Source organism: Lithobates pipiens, unplaced genomic scaffold (assembly GCF_037356315.1).
Source record: "Lithobates pipiens isolate NorthernLeopardFrog02 unplaced genomic scaffold, aLitPip1_a1.2 Scaffold_19, whole genome shotgun sequence".
In the NCBI taxonomy this organism is placed as follows: domain Eukaryota; kingdom Metazoa; phylum Chordata; class Amphibia; order Anura; family Ranidae; genus Lithobates; species Lithobates pipiens.
In genome coordinates, this window is record NW_027507764.1 from 553,974,530 (window position 1) to 553,991,588 (window position 17,059).

At 50.8% G+C, this 17,059-nt stretch overlaps 1 protein-coding gene across 2 annotated transcripts in view; it reads left to right on the top strand.

The window, feature by feature from the left end:
- The first annotated feature begins 11,046 nt into the window (after window positions 1–11,046).
- Window positions 11,047–17,059, top strand: part of FAM91A1 (family with sequence similarity 91 member A1) — a 109,499-nt gene continuing 103,486 nt past the window's right edge. For both annotated transcript variants that reach the window (XM_077493302.1, XM_077493303.1), the window contains exon 1: window positions 11,047–11,268. In XM_077493302.1, the coding sequence (XP_077349428.1) occupies window positions 11,197–11,268 (72 nt within the window). In that variant the 5' untranslated portion in view covers window positions 11,047–11,196. The remainder of the gene's footprint in view (window positions 11,269–17,059) is intronic.

Below are 17,059 nucleotides of genomic sequence, written 5' to 3' on the forward strand. Positions count from 1 at the left end.
GCCTAACGCCCACAGGTCCTTCCCAACCTCGTTTAAATGGACCCTGTCACTCCTCAAATACCTCCAAGTCTCAAACTCCAACTCCCGATGCCGAATGGCCAAGCCCCCATTCCTGATAAAAAACCTACTCACTTCCTTATTAACCCTCACCCTGGCCACCTTTTTGTCCAACAGGGCCCACCTCCACGACGTCCTGCTGACCATATCCGACCACACCAATACCATGCCCGGGTAGGAAGCCTTCAGCCTAAGAAAATCGCACTTAATATCCCTGATGAGGTCCCTCATGGACCTAACCCCCATGTCATTGCCTCCCACGTGAAGAAGCAAAATGACCGGCGGCCGGTCCAGGCGAAAGAATCTATGCACCTCGCCCAAAACCCTATTCCAACGCATACCAGGGACACCGAACGTGCGCCTTGTGCCTGGGAATCCGAAGTTGTCTGCCGTTCGGCCGAAATGTCTGCTCACTTCGAACCCCAAAAGACGTATGAATGGCCCAGAATCCATACCAAGCCAACTTCATAACCTGTAAACAAGAACAATTAAATACACAGAAACAACCAGACATCCGCATAACAAATAGCCCCCCCCCCACCATATCAACCAACAACTCTCATGCCAACATGTGCGGACGAACATGCAGCCTAAACCTCTCGGAATCCCACCTCCCAATTCTCCTCACCGCCTCCGCACTCAGCCCGGCCCTAGATGCCTCAGTAGCCTCACCAATGCGGAAAGAGTGGGATGAAAAATTCCCCCGGTCAAATCCCGCTGCCACCACACATTTCTTAAGGACTGCACTGAACTCGAACTTGGACAGAAAAGAACCATCCATGTGCATGAAAAAGGGGCCCATGATCCACGGCCTCAGGTGTAGGAAAGCCTCCACCGCCCTCACCAGGTATATATTGCTCTCTGCAATTCTACTCACCTCCACCAGCACCCCTTTTCCCTCCTGGTCCATCTTGGACCTGCGTAACCAAATCCTAACCACATCATGGCCCAGCTCGACATCACCCACTTCCAACCCCCCATGTTTAAACCTAGCCGGGCAAAACAGCTTGCTAATTCTAAAAGCCCCAAAAAAGGTTAAAGGAAAAGCCACCCGAAAAAGGACCTGCTCATAAATGGAACTACAGACTGTCCCCACTACTCGGCACAGGGTGTGGAGCACATGAAAGGAAACCGAACGCCGCCTATCCCTCTGTCTATGCACCTTCCGGTAGCCTTTCACCGCCTGCCTCAACCAGAACTCCTTGGTATAGTCCCGGCGTCCTTCCCATTTAAACAAAAAGGCCAACCCTGCCAGCTTCCTGTCAATAGAGGCTGCCGAAACCCCCCCGTTCCATACCCTTGCTAGGGAAGTAGAACACAGCTTGAGCCATGCCCGCATCACCCGAGGCCATGCCGATCGCTGCCAGGCATTCCGACCATTCCTGCCATACCCTCAAATAGGCCTTCCACGTAGCCCTACTCACGGACAATTCGATCAACCTTGCTGCAACTCCAACGCTATGCGCCAAATCCACGCCGGGCAGCTGATCCCGTGATGCTCTGCCTCCGGTGACAGTCCCGAAACCTGTCCCACTGAAAACGAGACAGAGCGTCAGCCAACGTGTTGTCAACCCCGGGCAGGTGCACAGCATAGATGAAAGCATTCACCTGTAAGCAACGCAAAACCAAATGGCGTAGAAGCCTGACTAGGGATGAGCCGAACACCCCCCCGGTTCGGTTCGCACCAGAACTTGCGAACGACCCCCGCGTTCGGTACGAACGTTAGAACCCCATTGAAGTCTATGGGACTCGAACGTTCGAATTGGAAAGTGCTAATTTTAACGGCTAATATGCAAGATAGTGTCCTAAAAAGGGTTTGGGGACCTGCCTCCTGCCTCAGGGGACATGGGTCACTGCAAAAAAAAGTTTTAAAAACTGCCGTTTTGGCGGGAGCACTGATTTTAATGACGATTAAAGTGAAAAAAAAGTGAAATATTCCTTTAAATATGGTGCCTGGGGGGTGTCTGTAGTATGCCTGTGAAGTGCCACGTGTTTCCCGTGTTTAGAACAGTCCCTGCACAAAATGACATTAAACGGAAATGACACCATTTAAAACTGCTTGCGGTTTTAATGTTATATCTGGTTCCTGCAATATGGTTGAAAATCATTGAGAAACATGGCATGGGTAGCCCTCCCTGCCCATTACCAGCCTATTTGGGTCTTGTACGCATATTAAGGGGAACCCCGTACCCATATTAAAAAAAGGAAATGCGTGTGGCCCCCAGGCCCTATATACTCAGAACAGCAGTATACAGGCGGTGCAAACAAGACAGGGACTGTGTAGGTTTGTTGTGTTAAGTTGAATCTGTTTGTCATTTTCAACCGGTACATTTTTAAAGTGTAGCTCCAGTCAAAAAATCTTTAAGCTTTTTGGAAAACATAGGGAAGGGTTATCACCCCTGTATAATTTGTTTTGTCGTCCATCTTTTTTCATCTCACTTGCTGCTGTCTCCTTGCGTTTGCAAGTAGGAGATGTTTGTAAGTTGGATGTTTGAAAGTAGGGGCCTGCCCTATATTATAGCGGTATGTACTGGGTACAGAGCACGCAGACAGCACGCACTATCTCCTAACACTACTGACTGCAAGCTCTATTATTAACCACTTGTTAGCCCAATGTTTGCATAAAGTGAAAGATGAAGTTATGCTGAGTAAAAAGATATCAAACATGTCACTCTTCAAAATTGCACATGCCCGTGGAATGGCGCCAAACGTCGCTACTTAAAAAATCCCCATAGGCGACGCTTTAATTTTTTTTTTACTGGTTTCATGTTTTGAGTTGCAGAGGAGGTCTAGGACTAGAATTATTGCTCTCGCTCTAACATTCTCGGCGATACCTCACATGTGTGGCACATGCGAGCACATGGGGACATGGGCGCTTTAATTTTAATTTTATTTTTTTATTGTTCATTTTACTTTATTTATGTTAGTTTGACATTTTTTTCCCCAAAAATATATTTTTGATCACTTTTATTCCTATTACAAGAAATGTAAACATCCCTTGTAATAGGAATATGGGGTGACAGGTCCTCTTTACAGTGAAATCTGGGGGGTCAATATGACCCCACATCTCACCTCTAGGCTGGGAAGCCTGAAATAAAAAATAAAAAAAAGATTCTGGCTTTGATCGTACTGGTGAGTTGGTAGAAGCACCGGAGGGCGGTGAGGGGTGGGGGGCATCTATGGCTGGGTATTTCAGGGTATCACCGAGTATGGCTGGGTATCTCTGAGTATGGCTGGGTATGGCAATTTATGGCAGGGTATTACAGAGTATTGGCGGGGTACTACAGAGTAATAGCAGGGTACTGCAGAGTTTTGGGGGGGTACTACAGAGTAATGGCAGGGTACTGCAGAGTATTGGGGGTACTGCAGAGTAATGGCAGGGTACTGCACTGCAGAGTAATGGCAGGGTACTGCAGAGTATTGGGGGTACTGCAGAGTAATGGCGGGTACTGCAGAGTAATGGCGGGTACTGCAGAGTAATGGCGGGTACTGCAGAGTAATGGGGGTTACTGCAGAGTAATGGGGGTTACTGCAGAGTAATGGCAGGGTACTGCACTGCAGAGTAATGGCAGGGTACTGCACTGCAGAGTAATGGCGGGGTACTGCAGAGTAATGGCAGGGTACTGCAGAGTATGCACTGGTATTGCAGAGTATTGGCAGGGAATTGAGGGGTTAAATTCGGTGAGCAGCGATGTGGGCACTGCAGATGCAGCCCACATCGCTGCTGACACCGATCTCTTTCCCCTCTGCTGTACCGATCGGTACAGAGAGGGGAGGGAGGAACAGGCGTCATAACATGACGCCGGTTTGTTTCCAAGTGATCACTCCGTCATTTGACGGAGCAATCACGTGGTAAACGGCCGCTATGAGCGGCCGTTTACCGTGATCCGTGATGCGACCCGGCGGTCACGGATGCTCTCGAGTGCGCACACCTCGGGGCACGCGAGAGCAGAATTCTGGGAGGCCGTTAATTAACGGCCTCTCAGAGTTAAACAACCGCCCTGAAGCCGTTAATCGGCAATGGGCAGTTGTTAAGTGGTTAAAGCTAGATCACTAGCTATATAGGTGAGGTGAATATAGTGGTGTATACTGCAGTCAGAGCACAGACAACAACCACTACACAGCAGCAAGATAGGAAATCAGCCAAAAACGATTGGTGTGTACTGTGTTGAAGGTACACAGAACACCCACTGCTTCAGATGCTAAGTAACACACTACACGAAGCCGCCTCAAAGGCGGCCTTATATAGTGTGGGGCGTGCACTACACAGCCTGAGCTATGATTGGCCACAGGCAGGATGCCTGTGGCCAATCATGGCTCTCCTCGCTGCCGGCGCTGCGATTGGCCAAGCATGCGGGGTCACAGTGCATGCTTGGCCAATCATGGGGCAGCAATGCACTGCGCCACCGCAGTGCATTGTGGTCCGCGCGCGCGTCACTCGAATTTTGACGCGAACGGCCCAAACGTTCGGAATTCGCCGAACGGCCGAACAGCCAATGTTCGAGTCGAACGTACGTTCGACTCGAACACGAAGCTCATCCCTAAGCCTGACCACTGGCCCAGAGGCCGCTGTCAGCTGATTGACCACCTGCACCACCCCTAAGTTGTCGCAATTGAAGCGCACCTTCAGGTTTCCGAAAGGACTCCCCCCAAATTTCCAAGGCCACCACAATGGGAAATAGTTCCAACAGAACCAGGTTCTTCAGGAACCCGGCCTCCGCCCACTCCGTAGGCCAAGGTGCCGCGCACCACTGTCCCTTGAAGTAGGCCCTGAAGCCCGAGGACCCCGCGGCATCGGTAAACAACTCTCGATCCCAATTACTAATGGGACCCGAAATCCATATGGCCCGCCCATTAAACGATGCCAGGAACTCCTGCCACACCCTCAGGTCGGCCCTGTGATCCTGTTCCAGGGTCACAAAATGAGTAGGGGCCCGGACCCCCGCCGTAGCCAAGGCCAACCTGCGGTAGAAAATTTGCCCCGTCGGAATAATCCGACACGCAAAATTGAGCTTGCCCAACAAAGATTGCAACTGACGCAGCTGCAACTTACGAACCCCTATGGTCCCCCGGATTTCCTCTTGCAGCAACTCCAATTTGTCCAAGGGCAGCCTACATTCCATCTTGTCCGAATCGATCACGATCCCCAAGAAAGTGATGCAAGCCGTGGGCCCTTCCATCTTACCGGGTGCCAGAGGGACACCAAAGCGTTCCGCCAGGTGTTGCAACGTTCCCAAAAGGACTGCGCAAATGTTCAAGCCCGCCGGGCCAACACACAAAAAGTCATCCAGGTAATGGACGACCGAGTTGATGCCTGACACATTCCAAACTACCCACTCCAAATAAGGAACTGAATTGTTCAAATAGGGCACATGAAATCGAACAACCCATGGGCAGGCAACGATCCACGTAAAACCCCCTTTCCCAAGTGCACCCCAGGAGCCAAAAACTATCCGGTGCAATGGTAAGAGCTGGAACGCAGATTCGATGTCCGACTTAGCCATAAGGGTCCCCTGGCCATACCGCCAGACCCACGACACAGCTGCATCGAAGGAAGTGTACGTGACCGCACAGACCTCTGGCGCAATGGCATCGTTTACCGATCCCCCCTTAGGAAAAGACAGGTGATGGATCAACCGGAACTTGTTGGGCTCCTTTTTTTGGGACAACACCTAGCGGAGAAACCACCTAGTGAGGGAGGGGTGCCTCCCGGAATGGGCCGGCCATGTGGCCCAACGCAACCTCCTTGCCCAAATTCTCCGTCACCACCACCGAATGTTGTAGTGCCGACTTCAAATTTTTGGCCAAGGGGGGAGCCGACGTCAAGGAACAAGTAATTCGGAAGCCTGAAGTAAACCCCACCTCCAACAATTGCGCCCCCGCCCTGTCGGGGTACCTATTGAGGAAAGGCCGCATCCTTTCCACCCAAACCGGAGTCGTCCCTTTTGTTAACAGAATCTCCGGGACGCCCCTTCCTTTTCTTAAAACATTTTGCAAAGGCGTGGGACCCCCCGCAGCCTGAGCACATGTGCTTGAAACGACAGTTCGACCCGAATTTACAGGTGCCCTCGTTGAACTGCCAGCAATAACCCCATCGCTTTTCAGTCGGTTGTCCTGAGGTAGCCGAACCTCCGACCCCCGGCTGAAAAAACTGGTTAGGAGCCCTCGCCGCCGTCATCAGCTTCATCCACAAGCTAATGTCCTTGTGGTCCCAGCAAAGCGAAGGTCGGACCGTCATCTGCTGCTGAAAATGTTCATCATACCGGAGCCACGCCGTACCTCCGTGCGTCCGGGGCGCCTCACTAATGGCCTCCAAATACACGAACAATGCCGAGCAATGTTCCGGCGCCTTTTCTCCCACGACACTCGCCAAAATGGCAAACGCCTGCAGCCAATTGGAGAAGGTACGAGGGATTAACCTGTACCTACGCTTCTCCTCATCTTCCGCTCCTCCGGCTTCACCCTATCCAGGTTGAATTTCTCCAGCGGTAGCAGGGTGAAAATCTCGATATACTCACCCTTCCAAATCTTCTCTTTCACTTCCGACTTCAAGTGAGCCCCCGGGAGGTCCCTCGAAGCATACGTGGTTAAAAAAAAACACATCAATTTTGTTTGGGTACAACGTTGCACGACCATGCAATTTTCAGTTAAGGCGACGCAGTGCCGTATCGCAAAAAATGGTCTGGTCATTGAGCAGCCAATTCTTCCGAGGCTGAAGTAGTTAAAGGATTCCATTGGCCAGAATAATTTATTCTGGCCATTGGAATGAATGAACACTCAAGTGCTAAATGTGGCATGTTTTGTACACACGTTTACACACATTAAGCATTTTTCTGCCCTACAGTGGGGAAAATAATTACGGTATTTTATCCCCTGCAGATTTTGTAAGGTTGCCCAAATATAAAGAAATGAAGGGTCTATAATTTTTTTTTATCATAGGTGTATTTTAAATTATAGGATATCAACCAAAAACACGCATTTTTAGAACGTGTGAAAAACACTTGTGGTGTCATTCATTGTTAATGGCACCCTCAAGGCTCTCTTTATCCAGATAGCATTCCTGTGGGCCTGCCAAACACACAGGAAGAAGAGAAAGAGCAGGAGGATTGTGTCAGCATGCATGTAGAGGATAACACTCAGCAGCAGTCTTCAAGGGATGGTTTTCAGTCCCCAGAAACCCAAGGAGTTGTACGTGGTTGGGAGGAAGTAGTTCCTGATAACTCATCCTCACTGACCCAGAGGACTCGCAATCAAATGCGCCTGCAAACTTGTGCTGCATGGCCTCCCTGATTCTGCAAAGCCTGCGAAAGGACCCTAGGATTTGTGGTATCAAGGAGAGGGACCATTACTGGCTGGCAACCCTTTTTAATTCATGTTACAAGGGTAAGGTTTCAAAATTAATCATGCCTTTGCAGAGGGAGCAGAGGATGAAACATCTACAGGAGGCCATAAAGAAAGGTTTGTGCAATGCGTTTGCAGACCCTGGGAGGTTACAATTTCCTGGTGCTGGACAACGTGTTACTGAGGCTTTGGTCAATCCGAGAAAGAGTGGAGCTGTGGAGAAGGTGGCCCGCTGACTGATGCATTTTGACAATTTTTTAGTCCTCAGCACCAAGGTCTGATCAGTTCAAGCAACCATTGCCAGTGTCTGCATTACATGGTGCAGGAATATCTTGGGGCAAGAGCAGACTCTGAGACCTTTCCAACAAACCATTTACTGGGTTACTGGGTCTTGAGGATGGACCACTGGCCAGAACTTGCTCAATATGCAATTGAGCTACTGGCCTGTCCTGCATCCAGCATTATTTCTGAATGCACATTCAGTGCTGCTGGAGGGTTTGTAACAGATCATAGAGTGTGCCTGTCCACAGACTCCGTTGATAGGCTCACATTCATAAAAATGAATCAGTCTTGGATTAGCAGCAGCTATCAAGCACCTGATGCTGATGTAACTGATTGATTTTTCTATGGATGTGGGATCCCTTGAAGACTGCCTATACTGAGTGATTATCCTATTCTTCCTCAATCTTGATAATGCTAGCTTCCAACAATATTTTTGGTTTAGAGCACCACCACCACTGCCTAAGGCCCAATTTTTCTGTCCCTGTTTAACTGGGGAATGTAATTATAATTTATGATCAAATATTTCATAGCAGGGCCCGCTCCTGCGCCCAGCAAGAGTATCTGTGAGGGGTTACAGTGTTGTGGCACCACCACCACTGCCTAAGGCAAACAATTTCTGCTCCTGTTTAACAGGGGCATGTAATTACAACTGTTGATATAATATTTCATCGCAGGGCCTGTTCTTGTGCCCATCAAAAGTAACTGTGAGGGCTTACAGTGTTGTGGCACCACCACCAAAGGCCCAATTTTTCTGCCCCCGGGGGTGGGGCCATGCCATTTTTTTCAATGAATTTCATCTATATTGCTGGGACCCGATAATACATTACAGCCGCGAGCAGTTTTAAATGACCTTTTTCCTTTAGAAATGTCATTTTGCTGTGGCATTGTTCTAAACATGTGAAAACTGCACCCCCCAGGAACAATATTTAAAGGAATATTTTTTTTCCCACTTTATGCATTCTTAAAATCACTGCTCCCGAAAAAAAGGCTGTTTTTAAAACTTTTTTTCTGCATTGATACATGTCCCCCAGGCCAGGGCCATCTTTAAGGCAGGGCAAAAGGGGCAGCTGCCATGGGCCCTGTCATTGTGGTGGGGCCCAAAGCAGCTCATACTTGCCAACTATCCTAGTTTAAATTCCCTCATCCCTTGAACTTTTAGTCCCATGCTGTGTCCTGATATCTCTGTGTAAAGTTCTGCTACTAATACTGCCCAGCTCTGCCCTATTGTTGTGTACAGATGACTCACCTGCACACCCTGTGTTTACATGTAAATAACTGGCAATCATATGTAAATAGGGGTGGCATTCATATGTAAATAGCTGCATCCAGTGGCATAGATATGTAAATAAAGGTGGCATTCATATGTATATCTTGCCCCCTGCAGTGAGGAGATTATGTGCTGCAACCTCTAGCAGCCAATCAGTTAGCAGTATTGATGTACGTTAATCTCTAGCAACCAATCAACAAGCAGATATTGTGTGCTGTACATCTAGCAACTAATCAGTGAGCCGTAACTTGTGCTGTAACCTCTAGCTACCAGTCAGGAATCGGTAACGATACATTGCAACCTCTGGCAACCAATCACAATCGATGCCTGATACAGTAAACTGATTTTAAGTCTAGCTGCTATTTATTGTATGTCTCAGAGCAGGTGGAGAGCGAAATTGTATTGGGGGGGGGGGGGGCAAGAAAACGTTTGCCCAGGGTCCAATTGATATTAAAGACAGCCCTGCCCGGGGCAGGACCCAGGTCCCCAAACACTTTTAAGGGAAAAACTTGCATATAAGCCTTTAAAATTAGCACTTTAGATTTTTTTCCGTTCATGTCCCATAGACTTTAACAGTGTTCGAACAAACTTTTTTGCATGTTTGCATGTTCTGGTGCGAACCGTATTGGGGGGTCTTCGATTCATCCCTACTCACAACCCACCATAGGGTGTCAACTATCTATGACCCTGGAGGTTCTCATTAGACCCAGCGAGGCCGTGGACCAATACTCAATGCCCAAAAAAAAGGTGCGGGAGCTTCTTTGGTGCGTTTGTCGTACACAGGGCTGCTCATTCAAATCAAAAACACGCACAGAAAGCATGGAGGAATGTGTGTTCCCCCCGTGCTCAGATGTGACTGTAGCCATGAGTGCGGATTATTCATTGAAGTGAGCTCCCGCACCACAAACCCACCAAAGAAGCTTCCGCACCTGTCTTATTTAAACGTGCGTTTTAACATGTGTGAATACACGTCTGCTGGCCGCATTTGGGGTGCCATTAACAATGAAGGCAAGACAAGCATGACACGCCTTTTCATGTGCTCCATGAATTTGCACCAAGATGCACACTATGGCGCGTGTTCATGGAAAGCTTAAATTTAAAGGGAGCCTAAAGGCTGATGGCCAATTAAACCTCTGCACTGCCTTGTTTTCATGAAGAAATGGTGGCAACTTCATAACTCCCAACATTTTGAGATGGAAATGAGGGACACCTACTAGCAAATGTATGTAGGCATTGGACACACCCCCTGCCACACCCCCTTAAAGGAGAATTAAAGTGATTGTAAAGGTAAAAAAAAACAAAAAAAAAAAACAAACATATCATACTTACCTCCACCGTGCAACTCGTTTTGCACAGAGTGGCCCTGAGCCTGCTGTTCTGGGGTCCCCCGGTGGCTCTCGCGACTCCTCCCCACATCTGATAACCCCTTAGGAGAAGCGCTTCCCCCTAGTCCAGCATTCGGCGTCCATAGAGGCCCAGTACAAGACTTGGCCCCGCCCTGCGGCACTCGCGTCATTGGATTTGATTGATGGCAGCAGGAGCCAATGGCTGCGCTGCTAGCAATCTAGCCAATCAGGAGCCGAGAACGCCGGGTAGAGAGACAGCGCGTCCCCGCCGGGTCAAGTTTTGAGGGTTCAGGTAAGTAAAAGGGGGGCTGAGGGGTGCCAGGTGTTTTCTCACCTTAATGCATAGGATGCATTAAGGTGAAAAAGCACGAAGGTTTACAACCCCTTTAGCAAAACAAATTAAAGGTTAAATCTACAAGTGCTTTTTTTTGTACCACTACTATTCCTTTATATTGGCTTTTAAAATTTACAAATGCAGCAATTTATAATTTGGATGAAAGGTTTAGCGCTGGGAAACACTTTTTGGAAGATAAAAAGTGCATTTTATATACAACTATATGGAACAGACCTAAATGAGGGACACATGAGAAGGAAAGAGGGACATTTGGGAGCTATACAACCCCTATAGTGTCCTGTCACTCTGAGGTCTACAACAAGATGGCCGCCCACATAAAAGGAGACAAGGTGTCCGGGGAGATTCGGCCTCTGGCCGACAGACTTCTCTGAAGCGCCGTCTGACGGGAAGTGACGTAATGGATTCGGTCAGACTACACCGGCCAATGAGGAAGTAGTTTATCGCTGAGGGCAAGTTCGGGAGAAACAGGAGGGGGCGGCAGGGTCCGGGGACATGAGGTGGTGACACGGTATGTGCAGGCCGACCGGCCGGGGGTCACATCGGACACCATGAACATTGACGTGGAGTTCCACATCCGACACAACTACCCCTGGGCCAAACTACCAGCCAACGTCAGACAGGTGAGGAGCTTCGTCTAGCCCCACCCCTATCATCTCATCACACCCCCATTCTGTCTCTGGCCCCACCCCCATCACCTGTCCCCCAAGTGTCATCACTCCATCACCTGTTATCACCTCTGATTTCTGTCCCCCTCCCCCCATCACCGCCCCCCAACCTTTGTCCCCACCCCATCACCCAGTCCCCTCCTCCAACCTGTGTCCCCACCCCCATTACACAGTCTCCTCCCCCAACCTTTGTCCCCACCCCATCACCCAGTCTCCTCCCCCCCAAGCTGTGTCACCACCCCCATGCTATATCCCCACCCCCATCACCCAGTCTCCTTCCCCAACCTGTGTCCCCACCCCCATGCTATATCCCCATCACCCAGTCACCGCCCCCAACCTGTGTCCTCCACCCCCATGCTATATCCCCATCACCCAGTCACCGCCCCCAACCTGTGTCCTCCACCCCCATGCTATATCCCCATCACCCAGTCACCGCCCCCAACCTTTGTCCCCACCCCATCACCCAGTCCCCTCCCCCAACCTGTGTCCCCACCCCCATGCTATATCCCCATCACCCAGTCACTGCCCTCAAGCTGTGTCCCCACCCCCCAGTCCCCACCCCCAGTCCCCACCCCCATGCTATATCCCCATCACCCAGTCACCGCCCCCAACCTTTTTCCCCACCCCATCACCGCCTCCTAGCTGTGTCTCCAGTCACTGCCCCCAAGCTGTGTCCCCACCCCCATCACCCAGTCACTGCCCCCAACCTTTGTCCCACCCCCATCACCCAGTCCCCTCCCCCCAACCTGTGTTGCCACCCCCATGGCCCAGTCCCCTCCCCAACCTGTGTTCCCACCCCATCGCCCAGTCCCCCCCCAACCTGTGTCCCCACCCCCATGCTATATCCCTACCCCCATCACCCAGTCTCCTCCCCCAGCCTTTTTCCCTACCCCCATCACCTAGTCTCCTCCCTCAACCTTTGTCCCACCCCCATCACCCAGTCTCCTCCCTCAACCTTTGTCCCACCCCCCATCACCCAGTCTCCTCCCTCAACCTTTGTCCCACCCCCATCACCCAGTCACCGCCCCCAACCTGTGTCCCCACCCCATCACCCAGTCCCCTTCCAAACCTGTGTCCCCACCCCCATGCTATATCCCCATCACCCAGTCACCGCCCCCAACCTTTTTCCCCACCCCATCACCGCCTCCTAGCTGTGTCTCCAGTCACTGCCCCCAAGCTGTGTCCCCACCCCCATCACCCAGTCACCGCCCCCAACCTTTGTCCCACCCCCATCACCCAGTCCCCTCCCCCAACCTTTGTCCCACCCCCATCACCCAGTCCCCTCCCCCAACCTGTGTTGCCACCCCCATCACCCAGTCACCGCCCCCAACCTGTGTCCCCACCCCCATCACCCAGTCCCCTTCCCAACCTGTGTCCCCACCCCCATGCTATATCCCCATCACCCAGTCACCGCCCCCAACCTGTGTCCTCCACCCCCATGCTATATCCCCATCACCCAGTCACCGCCCCAACCTGTGTCCTCCACCCCATGCTATATCCCCATCACCCAGTCACCGCCCCCAACCTTTTTCCCCACCCCATCACCGCCTCCTAGCTGTGTCTCCAGTCACTGCCCCCAAGCTGTGTCCCCACCCCCATCACCCAGTCACCGCCCCCAACCTTTGTCCCACCCCCATCACCCAGTCCCCTCCCCAACCTGTGTTGCCACCCCATGGCCCAGTCCCCTCCCCCAACCTGTGTTCCCACCCCATCGCCCAGTCCCCCCCCAACCTGTGTCCCCACCCCCATGCTATATCCCTACCCCCATCACCCAGTCTCCTCCCTCAACCTTTGTCCCACCCCCATCACCCAGTCTCCTCCCTCAACCTTTGTCCCCACCCCCATCACCCAGTCTCCTCCTCAACCTTTGTCCCACCCCCATCACCCAGTCTCCTCCCCCAGCCTTTTCCCTACCCCCATCACCCAGTCTCCTCCCCCAACCCCATCACCCAGTCTCCTCCCTCAACCTTTGTCCCACCCCCATCACCCAGTCTCCTCCCTCAATCTTTGTCCCACCCCCATCACCCAGTCTCCTCCCCCAACCTTTGTCCCACTCCAATCTCCCAGTCTCCTCCCCAAACCTTTGTCCCACCCCAATCTCCTCCCCCAACCTTTGTCCCACCCCCATCACCCAGTCTCCTCCCCCAACCTGTGTCCCCATCCCCATGCTATATCCCCATCACCCAGTCACCACCCCAACCTTTGTCCCCACCCCATCACCCAGTCCCCTCCCCTAACCTTTGTCCCCACCCCATCACCGCCTCCTAGCTGTGTCTCCAGTCATTGCCCCCAACCTGTGTCCCCACCCCATCACCCAGTCACCGCCCCCAACCTGTGTCCCCACCCCCATTACCCAGTCCCCTTCCCAACCTGTGTCCCCACCCCCATGCTATATCCCCATCACCCAGTCACCGCCCCCAACCTTTGTCCCCACCCGATCACCCAGTCCCCTCCCCAACCTGTGTCCCCACCCCCATGCTATATCCCCACCCCCATCACCCAGTCTCCTCCCCCAACCTTTGTCCCACCCCCATCACCCAGTCCCCTCCCCCAACCTGTGTTCCCACCCCATGGCCCAGTCCCCTCCCCCAACCTGTGTTCCCACCCCATCACCCAGTCCCCTCCCCTAAACTGTGTCCACCACCGACATGCTATATCCCTACCCCCATCACCCAGTCTCCTCCCTCAACCTTTGTCCCACCCCCATCACCCAGTCTCCTCCCTCAACCTTTGTCCCACCCCCATCACCCAGTCTCCTCCCCCAACCTTTGTCCCCACCCCCATCACCAAGTCTCCTCCCCCAACCTTTGTCCCCACCCCCATCACCCAGTCACCGCCCCAACCTGTGTCCCCACCCCCATACTATATCCCCACCTCCATCACCCTGTCACCGCCCCCAACCTATGTCCCCACCCCCTCACCAATTCCCTCCCCCTAACATTGGTCCCCATCACCCAGTCCCCTCCCCCAAGCTCTGTTCCCACCCCCATCACCCAGTCCCCTCCCCCAACCTGTGTCCCCACCCCCATCACCCAGTCGCCGCCCCCAAGCTGTGTCCCCAGTCGCCGCCCCCAAGCTGTGTCCCCAGTCGCCGCCCCCAAGCTGTGTCCCCAGTCGCCGCCCCCAAGCTGTGTCCCCACCCCCATTACCCAGTCCCCTCCTCCAACCTATGTCCCCACCCCTCACCAACTCCCTCCCCCTAACTTTCACCCAACCCCCCCCAACCTTTGTCCCCTCCCCAAGCTGTGTTCCTACCTCCATTACCTAATCCCCTCCCCCAACCTATGTCCCCACCCCCTCACCAATTCCTTCCCGCTAACATTGGTCCCCATCACCCAGTCCCCTCCACCAAGCTCTGTTCCCAATCACCCAGGATCACCTGCTAGACGCTACTCTACCACCCTATGAAAAGCTATCCACTGCGGATCGCTTTTTTTGAGGGTGTTCGAGACTGTGAACCGAGCCTAAGACCCGACTCACCTTTGTTGTGATCTGTGAGAGTCTTTAAGAATGAATGAGTTCCCATCACAAGGAGCTGGAGAGGTCAGAGATGAGGGGTGTGTGAGATCGGGGGAGGCGCTGTACAAGAGGCCGCACCGTTGTAGCACAGTGCTAATAAGATTGGAGGAGAGAGCAGAGAGGAGACCTTATCACTCTTCTTCTTTCACAGTTCAGTTACAGGGTGGGGGAGGGAAAAGACCTGTGTTACGCTTTATTTATGAATTAATGTATTTTGGCATTGATGATAATGTACAGTATGTACCTAGATAGAACATTATTACTGGTAACAAAACCTCCCGGGTGCAGCTCCCCCTTATATTTACCTGAGCCTCGTCTCCATCCAGCCATGTGCATGAGAGCAGCGGCTCTCCCAGGTCTCTCTCTCCTCATTGGCTCACACAGCAGCAGGAGCTCTTGGCACCTGCTGCTGTCAATCACAGCCGGTGAGCTATTGAGGAGAGCGGGGGGGGGGGGGGCTAGCCATGCTCTATGTGTGAATGGAGCATGCCCATTCACAGGAGCGAGCCTGCTGATTGCCCCCAAAGTAAGAGGTTTGCTATTGGGGGCACTTGGCAGGGAGGAGGAGCCAGAACTATCCAATGGGGGACCCAAAAAGAAGAGGCTCGGGGCTGCTTTGTGCAAAACCCTTGTACAGCGCAGGTAAGTATGACTTTTTTTTTTTTTTTTTCTTTTGTTTAACCACTTGCCTCCCCGCCATATAACAAAATGATGTCGGCAAAATGGTTGCGATATTCTCACCGGACCCTGGGGGCGCACATCACGTCGATTGTTGTTGCGTCGTGTCAGTCTGACACACCAATCTCGGTAAAGAGTCTCTGACAGAGGCTCTTTACCACGTGATCAGCCGTGTCCAATCATGATATTATATATATATATATATGTGTATATATGTGATTCTGCACTTCTACCTACCTATTCATCACATCCCTTAGTGGCAGCACCTCACACATTACACAAACACTGGCTGGGAACATATTTAACCCTTTAGTCACCCTAAAAGTTAACACCTTCCCAGCCAGTGTCATTAGTACAGTGACAGTGTATATTTTTAGCACCGATCACTGTATTTAGTGTCGCTGATTCCCACAAAGTGTCAGTTAGTGTCAGACTGGCCACCGCAATGTCATAGTCCTGCTATAAGTCTCTGATTGCTGGCATCGTTCGTATAAAAATAAATAAAAATTCCAGTATATAACCCATAGTTTGTAGACGCTATAAAATTTGCTCAAACCAATCAATATATACGATTTTTATGATTTTTTTTTTTTTTTTTTATTACGAAAAATATGTAGCAGAATACATATTGGCCTAAATTTATAAAGAAATTTAGATTAAAAAAAATTTTTTTTTTAGCAGAAAGTAAAAACAAATCTTTTTTTTCTTCTTCTTCTTTTTTCAAAATTGTTGGTCTATATTTGTTTATAAAAACTGCAGAGGAGATCAAATACCACCCAAAAAAAAGCTCTATTTGTGGGGCGTAAAAAAGGACATCAATATTATTTGGGTATAGCGCCGCACGACCGCACAATTGTCAGTTAATGCAACGTGGTGCCGTATCGCAAAAAGAACAGCCTGGTGGGGGTGGGGGTGGGGGGGGGGGGGTTAAATCTTCTGGAGATCAAGTGGTTAACCTAGAAAAGGCCGATTCACAGTATTACACATGATGGCAGAGCGGGTGCAGCATGACCCCATTTATTTGACTGGGTCACTTTTGGTAGCCGTATTGGCCGTTGAATGTGATGGGTTTAATGTGTTACTAAACCCATAACCGTAAAATCAGTGCACAATAGCATGATTGTTATAATCACTGTGGAACTTAAAGGGTTAATCCTCTGTTTTTTGTAAAAAGACTGTTTGATCCTGTATGCACTGTAGAGCTGCACAATTAATTGTTAAAAAAAAAAAAAAAAAAATAAAAAAAAATAATGATCTGGATTCAACCCCTCTGAAGATGTCTGCCAATTCATATAACAAGTGGAGAGACTTATCTGCTCACTGGCTCAAAAGAAAACATCTGGGCAGTCTGCCAAGTTTTCAAAATTAAACAGTGTAACTAACTCTTCCTTCTTAGATCAAAGGGATAAAGTTCTGTGTGTAAAGAAAAAATCGGGCAGTCTGCCAAGTTTTTAACAAGGTGTTAATGCAGGAAGTTTAACCACTTAAAGTCTAAATCTTTTTCTGACACTTCTTTCTTAAGTTAAAATCAATATTTTTGCTAGAAAAT